Source organism: Tamandua tetradactyla, chromosome 5 (genome assembly GCF_023851605.1).
Source record: "Tamandua tetradactyla isolate mTamTet1 chromosome 5, mTamTet1.pri, whole genome shotgun sequence".
NCBI classification, from domain to species: domain Eukaryota; kingdom Metazoa; phylum Chordata; class Mammalia; order Pilosa; family Myrmecophagidae; genus Tamandua; species Tamandua tetradactyla.
In genome coordinates this window covers 2,308,994-2,320,130 of record NC_135331.1, presented here as the reverse complement: position 1 = coordinate 2,320,130, position 11,137 = coordinate 2,308,994, and the positions used below count along the sequence as shown (strand labels likewise).

At 50.0% G+C, this 11,137-nt stretch overlaps 1 protein-coding gene across 3 annotated transcripts in view; it reads left to right on the top strand.

Moving 5' to 3' along the window:
• The first annotated feature begins 483 nt into the window (after window positions 1–483).
• ADGRD1 (adhesion G protein-coupled receptor D1) overlaps window positions 484–11,137 on the top strand; it is a 153,405-nt gene continuing 142,751 nt past the window's right edge. For 2 of the 3 annotated variants that reach the window (XM_077159538.1, XM_077159537.1), the window contains exons 1-2: window positions 485–1,021; window positions 1,109–1,145. In XM_077159538.1, coding sequence (XP_077015653.1) covers window positions 899–1,021; window positions 1,109–1,145 — 160 coding nt within the window. In that variant the 5' untranslated portion in view covers window positions 485–898. Of the gene's footprint in view, window positions 1,022–1,108; window positions 1,146–11,137 lie in introns of all 3 variants that reach the window. The other variant, XM_077159539.1, reaches the window with a different exon arrangement.

The following is an 11,137-nucleotide window of genomic DNA, read 5'->3' as shown; positions in this document are numbered from 1 at the left end:
GTGTTTACACTGACATTTGGCGTAGATTGGGCCGCTCTTTGGGACCTGGGTGAACTGAGGCCTGGCCGCCGGTGCCGGGTGCACTGGTGAGCGTGTGTCCACGCACTGTGGCCTGAAAGAGGATTTTGTAGCCTTTACTGACCTGTGCACGAGTGGAGGAGAAAATGTGGCCCTCGCTCATGCCGCAGGAGGCCCGCGGGTGTGGTTTATTTACTTTTCCATCCAAACATCACCTTACTTCTTCCTTTAGGCAAACAAGGCTCAGATCTAAACCGAGTTTATGGTTTGTTTTACATTTCATAGTTATTAGCATTTGTGCTGAGTCTGTGTGTTGATTAGAAAGGCATGTGTAATAAAAAACAAAACAAAACAGAAACACCCGTCATCTCTCTTTGGTCTGCTCTGAACCTAACATCCTGAAATAGCTCCAAGTGTTGTTAACAGGCTGGTGTTAGGACCCAGGAAGGACACAGCAGGCGGGATATAAATAGCGGCAGAGGAGAGGGAGTTTGTGGAGAGGCTCACAGCGCCGATGCCCCACGCCCAGGAGCCGGGCCGGACAGCACCACTTTAAAAGCCCAACTTGCAGGACGGAAGGGGACAGTCCTGTTCCAAACCTGGGTTCAGACGAAGGAGGACTCTCAAAATCAGAGGAAACCTGGTGGGCAGCCTGCGCACCTCGATCCCTCCAGACCGGGCTGTCCCAGGCCGGGGCCGGGTGGGGCCGTGGACTCGCCATGTGCTTTCTGACCACCCAGCACTCTCGGGCTCTGCGAGGGGGGAGAGACGTCTATTAGCTCCCCAGGCCACAGCGTGTCCTTAAAGAAACTTGACAGAAACGTGGGTGGTTTTTCCTGGAAGCTGTGAAGATGCCCCTTTGCCAAGGAGGTGGGAGTTGATGGGACGTGCTCTCCCAGACCCCAGGCCCCCAGCCCCGTCTCCCCTCGGAGGAGCCATGAGGAAGCTGCCGGCCCTCCACTGCTGCTGTTCGTGGGTGCTGCTCATCTCCTGCCGCCTCCAGGTAGCTCCCGCAGGGGCTGTGGTCCAGGCGGCCCGGGGTCTCCTGGGGTCCCTGAGCCTGTCTCACCCTGTGATGTTTTATGCGCAGGTGCATGGAGCCCGCCCCGCGACCCGAGACCACCCAGGTGAGTCCCCTCTGGCTTGCCACGGGAGCCTTTTCTCTCCGGGCAGGGGCTCCTTGTGTCCCCCCCCACCTGCCCTGTGATGAAGGGGGGCTCTCAGAGCTGGACACTTACTGGCGGTCTCCCAACTCTCTCCAGCGCCAGCTTCCCCGATCCCTAGGCCCCTGTCCACATGGGGGGTGCTCAGGATGAGAGCCCCGCACCCCCAGCTATAGCCCACTCTTCTTTCTGCTGTCGCAGCCCCTTGGGGAGGCTCTCTTGGGCATGGCGGGGGCAGCTGCCACCGTTCATGTGGCGGGTGTACAGGACATGTGCTCACGGGCAGAGGGGCCGCAGGGCTGGGGGGAGGCCCTGCGAGGGGCAGCGCCTGTCCAGGCTTTGGCTGCTGGGCCTGGCTTGACTCCCATGGCCAAAAGGCCCACACCGCTGTCTGAAGTGTCACCAGAAGCCCTGAGTAAGTGCCCTGGCCTGAGCATGAGCACTGTCCTGGCCCCTCTGTGGGGACCGGCCAGCCCTGCCCTCCCTCCTGGGGCAGCTGGGCCTTGCTGAACAGCAGGGCAGTGGGCCCCTGCAAGGGGGACTCAGAGGCAGGTGGGCAGGGGCCCTCTCCCCGGCTTTGCCCTCCTGGCTGGCCCCGACCCAACCCAGGGCTGGAGCTTGCTGCTCATGGTTGCCTCCCTGACCAGTGGCAGCAGGAGAGAGGTGGCCGGCCCTGCCCTCCATGACCTCAGGTAGTGCCCCAGGCACCCCGCACAGAGGTGTGGGGCAGTGACCTCCCAGGGCTCCTCTACTGAGCCAGACGGTGAGGACAGAGGGGTACTGCCCAGCCGTATTCCCCAGACGTTAGGAACAGAGAGGGGTGCTACCCGGCCGTATTCCCCAGACACTGAGGACAGAGGGGTACTGCCCGGCTGTATTCCCCACATTAGGAACAGAGAGGGGTACTGCCCGGCTGTATTCCCCAGACGTTAGGAACAGAGAGGGGCACTGCCCGGCCGCGGGCATACAGCGTTAGCCTTACACTAGCGAGAGACCGTGCCTGGGAGAGCCCTTCTCAGGGCTGCCAACAGAGGTGGACAGAGGGGCGTCCCCTGAGCAGAGGCCACACAGGGGCCACAAAGGGTCCAGGGGAGTGGCCCCCCCCACCCTCCCCAATCCTCCCCTCGCCTTCCCCATGCTCCCAAAGCCCCCCACCCCCTCTCTTACCCTCCCCCCACCCTCCCCACCTCCCCCATGCTGTCCCCACACCCCATGCCCTCCCCGAGCCCCCCACGCTCTCCCCATGCCCTCTCTATTCCCGCCCCTCGCCCTCCCATGCCTCCAGGGGCTGCTGGGATGCCGTCCTGGTCCACACAGGGCTCTGCCCCTGGCGTCCTGGTGAGGGTGGGAAGAGTGTTTCCCTGTCAGCTGTGGCCTATGAGAGGTAATAGTGGAACGGGCGATAATAGGAATATCACTGGAAAGAAGCAAGGGGCACAGCGCCCATTCAGTTACTTGAGCAAGGGAGCTTTGGGTCTGAGTCTGCGGTGCCTTTCTAACAACATTTCATGACTCCCAGACTTTCTTGTCCGTTTTCCAGGCTCTAGTAATCCCTCTTTTTTTCTCCCTCACCCACCCCACTTTCTTTGAAAACTTTTGTTTCTTTCTTTCCCCCCCTCCCTTCCTTTGCAGAGTGGTCATGAAGGCTAACAGGCATGGAGAACCTGGTTGCTTTTCCGTGGATGAGATCAGACTGTGGGCTTTCCTTCCCTGCTTCCCTTCTTCTCTTCTCCCTGACTCCTCTCTCACTTTTTCTGCCCCGTTTATTTTCTTCTGTTCTTCTTCCCCCATTCCCTCCCTCCCTCCCTTCTGGGGGAATGATGAGAACTACGTTTGAAGACATTTTTCTCTGCACTAATGCACACTGCTTCCTCTTCTCTCCTTGTCACGTCTTTCCTTCCTTTTGTCCCTCCCGGACTCTCCTCCTCCCCTCTCCGGCCTTGGCTCTGCTGTCTGTTGTGCCTCAAGCCCTCTCAGCCCCCTTTCCTGTGGACTAGCCCAGCGCCTACTGGGTCAAGCCAGAGCAGGGCGCCTCCCAGCTGGGCCCTCACCCCGGGCCTGGCTGTACCCAGGACAGCTGCAGGAAAAGAGGGACGTCACCTGGAACTCCTCAGTGAAGGGCTCCATGGAGGCGCACCCCGTGGCAGCCCCCCCAGCCCCGTGTGGGCATCAGGCCCGGCATGCACATGCGCTTCTCAGCCCTGCGGGGCGGTGCAGCCGGGGCAGTGGGCCGAGCTCACCTGTCGGCAGTTTGCCCAGGTCCCAGGCTGGTTAGACTAAGAAGGTCCGTGCTGCCGCCAGGAGCCCAAGCAGCCCAGGGGTCAGTCTCTCCACCACAACCCCCTATTCCCCTGTACTCCCGGCCTCACGTCCCTCCGGACCCCATCCTGGCCCTCGGGTGCAGTGGGCGTGTTGGAAACCTGTGCCACTCCATGCGGAGTGGAGCAGGATAGCCACGCCAGGTCCGCCGCGGGGGACAGCAGCCCAGGTCACTAGCGCACTCCATGATCTTTCTCTGTGGCAGGCAGATGCTTGCTTAGTTTTGTGTATGACAGAAAAACAATGGCAAGTCACTTTAGGCCTTTGCACTATCCATGCTTCTCTGTGAGGGCAGGTTGTCATCTTGGAGAAATTACCCAAGGCTGTGGTTGAGAGGAAAACCAGCAGCTGTCTGGTCTGCCTTTCAGTGCCCTGCCCTGTCAGAAACGTAAGACCCAGAGAAGGAAGAGCAGGGCTTCTGGGCACGGCCAGGGCCCCCGCCGCACCCCCCATCTTGAACTCCTCTCTGCAGCCCCAGGCTGCGTCCATTTCTTGTCTCAGTTTCCTGGGGAGAACATGGGAAGCTGTGCTGATTTGATTAATCTGAGTCCATACTTGGCATCAGTCAAGAAATTGCAGGTCATATTTTTATTTCAAGTTTATAAACATGCCTTTCTGTAGCTAACTTTTTCAAAGAGGAAAAACAAACAAAGCAAACCTGGTCATCCCGGAATGTGCTTGCCCAGCAGCCACTTCCAGGAGGGCCGCTCACCTCCCAGCCTGTCGGGAGCATGAGAGCGGCTCTCGATTCCCTGTACGTGCGTGGGGCCATGTGGCCCATGCAGGGCCGTCAGGACCGCGGGGTCGTTGCAGGACGCGCCTCTTCCTATTCCTCGTGCAGAAAAAGTGTTTACCGTGGAGTTTTATAAAACAGTGTTTCCATCCTGCTGAACAAAGGGAGATTTGGCAAATACAGTTTTTGGGCACCAGAATTATAATAAGATTTTTCTGTGTTTATTCATTCATGTATTCAGTCTTTCTTTTCATTATTCATTCTACCTGTGGAGTTATTGTTGATTGCTAGCACCAATATTTGGGGGGACTTCAGACACAAAAGTCTGAATTTCAGATTACACACACATCAGATGTCATTCAGATACATGGCATCGTGTAGAAACAGAACACATTCTCGACACTCAAGGAGCGAAGAGTTGGAGAAGGACAGGCAACAAACAATCCATGAAACATTTCAGGGAGCAGAAATGCAGGGGAAGGGAAAGGGGTGGTGGCAGTGATGGGATCCTCCTATGGGGACAGTCACCCAGCTGACCCAGGAGTGGGCAGTGAGGCAGCAAGGCGACGCTTTAGGTGGGAAAGGGCCCTGTGGGCTGGAGGAAGAGAAAGACGGCAGCGGGAGAGGCTAGGTGGGAATCAACTGACATCACCTTGTCTGTGCTATGCTCTCAGTGGAATTAAATGGATGATGGATGGAAGGCATTTCCCTAAACAAACCAGGGGGTAAGGGTTTTCCTTAGCAGAGGCAAGGACTAGTAACGGGGAATGGAGAAGAGGTTATCTGGAAGCCATCAATAGGATAAATTCAAGGTTTTTAAAGCTTTTTCAAGTATTGACACCTTCTCACTCTCTCATTCTTTCTCACACACACCAAACTAATCAATGAATTAACCTTGAATAATTGATCCATAGCTGCGGTGATGCAGGCTGGAAGTCTCCCTCTCGGACTGGGGGCGGGTGGAGTGGCCCGGCAGCCGTGGAGTGGGCACATCATTGTCACCTTGTCTAAGCTGATGTGGGTCTTGAGGAGCACTTGGTGCAAACCAGGGGGATAGACAGTTAGATGTAGCATCACCGTTATGGGCACAAAGGGTGTCCTTTTGCAAAATAATGAGACTTTCTTGTTCTGAGGAGACTTGGGACTATGAGTTCTTTGTTTCTTAGGTCATGAGCCTAAGTAAGGCACTGGCTGAATTTACCCCTCTGGCCAGTCTTGTTTTAATTCTTTTTAAATTGCTAAATTAGATTTTGGGGGAGATTTCAAATAAAAAATTCTGGATTTCTGAATTCTCTTTAAAAACTGGGAAAACCTTCCTACACACAGTTACGAGGCTCTGGGAAGCAGCTACTTTCTCAGGTAGGCCATGAACTTTCCTGTTTGCCAAGCCTTGACTGCGCTGTGATTCAGCAGTGTGCACCAGCTGTTTACACGCAGTATTGGTTTGGTTGCTCTGGGTCTGTGCCCGCCACTTATTGTATCTCTTGAACATCACGGCTGGCTCCATCCAGCCAGCGGATGGCCTTGCGGTTATCGGGGTTGGCAGTCCCTTCGTTTCCAGTCTGTTCAGTCTGACCAGTGCAGTTTTGCTGGTCCCACCCTCTGGGGCAGTTCACTGGTGGGGAGCAGGGAGTCTTCCAGCTGCAACCCCTCCGGCCGCTGACCACTGGTGGGTACTGGCTGGCTTGGAGGGCCGGTCTTTCAATGCGAACGAAACAGTTCTGTTTCCTCTGCTGTGTGTTCTACCTAGAACTGAGTGTGACCGCATGTAAATGGAGATGATAGCAAGGGATTAAACCATTAGGAATCTATTAGCCACGGGGTTTATTTTATGAAGATGAGGATTCTGAAGATAAAACATCTGTTCTTTGTAAGAACAGATGTCATTTCCTTTCCAGACTTTTCCCCAGATGAATTGAGTAACAAGTCTGTGTTGTTTTCTTCTCTTGGAAATGAATATCCTAGATTTTAGAGGAAAGCTTGGTAGAAATGAAAATTATTTCTTCTTTTTTTTTTTTTATGTGGGCAGGCACCAGGAAACGAACCCGGATCTCTGGAATGGCAGGCGAGAACTCTGCCAGTGAGCCACGATGGCCCACCCGAAAATGAATATTTTTGCATTTTACAATTCAGATTCCTAGTATTGTTCCTCAGTGCTGGAAGACCTGTTCCCGTTGGACTCTAGCTGTGTGCTACTTTTTAGCATCCCTGCGAGAGTGAACTCATTGTTCGGATACTTCTCTTTAGTTCATATTATAGAACAAAATCTGTCCTTTGTTCTCGTGTAGCTGAAAGAGAGATGCAAGTGGGCACATTCCCGCAGTGACCCGGAAGTGTGGCGTTTGGTGGTGTGCAGACAGAAGTGTGGCGCTTGGTGGTGTGCAGACAGAAGTGTGGCGCTTGGTGTGCAGACAGAAGTATGGCACTTGGTGGTGTGCAGACAGAAGTGTGGCGCTTGGTGGTGTGCAGACAGAAGTGTGGCGCTTGGTGTGCAGACAGAAGTGTGGCACTTGGTGGTGTGCAGACAGAAGTGTGGCGCTTGGTGGTGTGCAGACAGAAGTGTGGCGCTTGGTGGTGTGCAGACAAGTGTGGCGCTTGGTGGTGTGCAGACAGAAGTGTGGCGCTTGGTGGTGTGCAGACAGAAGTGTGGCGCTTGGTGGTGTGCAGACAGAAGTGTGGCGCTTGGTGGTGTGCAGACAGAAGTGTGGCGCTTGGTGGTGTGCAGACAGAAGTGTGGCGCTTGGTGGTGTGCAGACAGAAGTGTGGTGCTTGGTGAGGGCTCCAGTTCCACCTGAAGATATGTGTGCTCCCTCCCCGGGGGTCATTCTGATTTTTAAAGCAGGTGCCTCACTATTCCATTAATTCCTACTTTCGTATTCATTTGTTTTTTTGTAATGTGCTAAAGGGACCAGAGGGTCCCTTTTCATTTCTTTCTGTATATATATTTTCATAGTGGGGCTACAGTTTAACACCGTTAGTCTATAATAATCCCATTTGATTTGATACCAATTTAACTTCAGTAGCACATACTGTTCCAGAACCCCTCCACCCCCCTTTCTGTTGTACTTGTTAGAATTTGTAACATTCTATGTCTGGAACCATGGATTTAGCATTGCTTTATATGCATTTGCATTGGAGAACCTGTAAGAAGTAAAAAGTAGAGTTATGGACAAACAATACAACACTTACTGCATTATAATCACCCACAGGGTCCCCTTTTCCAGAGGTCTCTGTTTCTTTGTCTTGCTTTGACCGCCATCCAGCGCCCTGTCCTCTCAGCCTGAAGGGCTCCCTTTATCATTGCTTCTGGGCTGGCGGGTGGTGAGGTGCGCCCTCAGCTTTTGGGTCTCTGGGACTGTCTTCTCTCCTCATGTTTGAAAGACAGCCTCACCAGATAAAGAATTCATGGGTAGGCAATAATTTTCTTTCAACCCTTTAAGTATTTCATCCCACTGCCTTCCTGCCTTCATGGTTTCTGATGAGAAATCAGCAGCCAGTCTTACTGGGTTTCCTTGTACCTAACTCGCTGCTTTTCTCCTTCAGTGTCAGAACTCCTTGGCATTCAACAGTTGACTACTGTGTGTCCGGGCAGGGTTCTCTTCGAGTTTATCCTGTTTGGGATTTGTTGGGGTTATTAAATGTGCATATTCATGTCTTCTATTACATTTGGGGAGTTTTCTACTGTTATTTTTTTTAATATTCCTTCTGCCCCTTTCTCTTTTGCTTCTCCTAAGACTCTCATATTGTGTATATTGGTATTTTCAACAGGGTCCCATGCTCTCTTAGAAAGAATCTGTTTGCCCTTTTGTATTCTTTTTCTTTCTGCTCCTCAGCCTGAGTCATTTCCATTGTCTTCGATTTCATTGATTATTTCTTCTGCCAGCTCTGGATTGCTGCTGAGAGCCTCTGAGGAATTTTCATTTCCTTTACTGTGGTCTTCAACTTCAGTACTTCTATTTGGTTCCCTTTTATAATTTCTGACTCTTAATTGAGATTCTATTGTTCATTCATAATTTTCCTCATTTCTCTTAGTTCTTTCTTCTAAGTGTGTCCAATGTCTGCTCTTCTTTTTTTTTTTGAACTCTCTCTGCCACTGACACTTTATTAATTACACTTCTTTCCCCCCTTTTGGTCAGGATGGAATTGGTGATCCCATGGTGCCAGGTCTGGATTCATCCCTGAGAGTCCTTTCCCACATTGCCTGGGAGACTTTCACCCCTGGATGTCATGTCCCACATAGGGGGGAGGGCAGTGATCTCACTTTTAGAGTTGGGCTTAGAGAGACTGAGGCCACATCTGACAAGAAAAGAGGTCCTCCAGAAGTAACTCTTAGGCATGCCTGTAGGTAGTCTAAGCTTCTCTGCTGACTACATAAACTTCACACAAGTAAGCCTCAGGATTGAGGGCATGGCCTATTGATTTGGGTGGCCCTAAAGTTTGACACAGTATCAGGCGATTCCCTGATGGTAAGATTTGATAGTTCCATATTCAATGTCTACTCTTCTTTGTTGATGTTTGCTAGATTTCACTCTTGTTTCTTTGGATGAACCATCATTTCCTGCTTCTTTGTTTGTCTTGTAATTTTTTGTTGCACACTGTACATTTTAATATTTTAAACTGTTAAGTCTGGGATTTAATCTTTGAGCTGTCTGTTCCTTAAATGCCTGTCTGGCTAGCGATATGTTGAAATTTCCTTGGGTGCTCCAGGATCCAACAAAAACAAACAAATGAATGCAAAAAAAATAAAAAAGCAAAACCAAAACACCACAGAAGCAACACAACAACAAAAGTACCATCCGCAGTCCTGCTGACTGGCTCTGCATTGCTGGTGTCTCATCCAGAGCTTCGCTGTCCTAGGGAGACGCTCAGCCCCAGGGCAGCATGACGTGACGTGTCCTCTCCCTCTCCTCTGAGCCCCTGTCTCGTCCTGGCTGGGGCCAGCTCATGGTTTAGGGATTCAAACGGCCCCTCCACTCCCCGTGAAGTAGACTTTCTCCTCCAGGTGCTCTGGGATGGCTTAGGTGGGTAACTCCACCCAGGAGGCTTTGACTTCACCGTTTCTTACTCTGCTTGGTTCTCCCAGCTGCATGTGCCTGCAGGGCAGACTCCAGGAGGGTGAGCCCGAGAGGTGTCCTGGCCCAGTCTAGAGGCTGCCCCACCAGCAGGCACCCAGCATGGCATAGGAGGTGCCACTGCTCCCTCGGCACAGGGCCAGGGCCCCACCCTGGGGCACAGGTGGGCTCCACTCTCAGCTGGGGGGACAGGGGAGGGGACAGCAAGGGCACCACAGGCTTCTCCTACCACTTCTAAAACCGTGTTTCCTTAATTTGGCCCTCACCCAGTTACTGCCCTAACTGTTTCCCAGAGTTTTGAGGAAGACGCTCTGCTGGGATGTGCTAGCTGTTCAGAGATTCCAGGGAGGGGATGGCACCCTCAGTGTCTTATGCTCCCATCTTGGTCAACCAGAAGTCCTGCCACTCCTCCTCCCTCCTTTCTTTTTTATTTAACTTAGTGTAACTTAAAAAAGCACTCTATGTCAGCCACGTTACTGGTCTCAGCCACACTCTATAGCATTGTGTGCATTTACCATATTTATTAACAAGCCCTCTGTTGATGAGTTTATTTAGGCTACCAAAAAATTAAGTTCCTAGGTCTTTGGTGGTGGGTGAGTATGTCTGTAGAATAAGTTCCCAGAAGTGGAATCACCTAGGGAAATAGCATCTATATTGTCAAACTATCTTCCAGGGAAGCTGTGTGGAATTAACTCCCACCAAAAAAGTAGAATAAGCCTGTATCCTTAGCAACTTAACACGTTGGTGCTACCATAGTAGTTTTAACATGCCTGTTAAAATTATAACTGAGAGTGGGCATCTTCATATGTATAAAAATGATTTGCATTTATTTTTCTTTGAGCTGTACCATTATGTCTGTTGCCCCAGTATTTTGGTGGGTTGTTTTTCTAATAGTAGGATTTTTATTAACATAATAAATTTAATACAATCTAAAGGGAAATAAGTATATTTCTGTAACATTATGTAAAAGTATTACCCAGTTTGACTTAGCTTGATTTCTTTATAAAGAAATTTAAACATTTTGTCTACTCAAAATTTATAACCTACTTTCCTTAGCAACGTACATGTTTCGTTTTATTACATTTAAATCTTGATCCATCTGGAAACTATTTTGGTATAGACTAAGGCAGGGATTTTAACTTTTTCCAGATATCTAACTGGTTCTAATACTTTTTATTGAATGGTATTTGTCCTCTCATTTGAAATGCCACCTTTATCATAAATGAAGTTCCCATGTATACGTGGGAGTATTTGTGAATTTTTCTTCTACTGTACTGTCTAATCATGTATCGTGCTAATGCATCTTTATCGGTGTAGCTTTACAATATGTCTTAATATCTGCCCTCTTTGTACTCTTTTCCCTCTTGAATTAACTTGGTTATTTTTCTTGTTGATTTATTATTCTACATAAGTTGTATAATAAGCTTCTTTTTTCTTATGCAAAAAATTCTGTTGGTATTTATATGGCAGTTTTCTAATATTTATAAATTAATTGAAGAATGGTTGTTGTTTTTTGTGAGGCTGAGTCTGCTTTTCCAGAAGCAGGTTAAGTCCTTCATTTATTCAGGGTTTTGGGATGTACTTTGGTATTATTTTAGTGTTTTGTTCATGAGGCTCTTGTACCGTTTGTCTCCATTCGTTCTGTTTGGAAACCTTTGTTGGTTTTATGTATCTATCAGGACTTTTCTTCTATTAATCTTCAGCGTTCTGTTTGAATTCAAGAAAGCTACTGTCATTTGTAATTTAGATTTGTATAAGCCGCCTTAAATTCTTTTATTGTTTGTAATCGTTTTTCACTTAGCAAATTCTTTTCTTATTTGTAATAGTTTAAA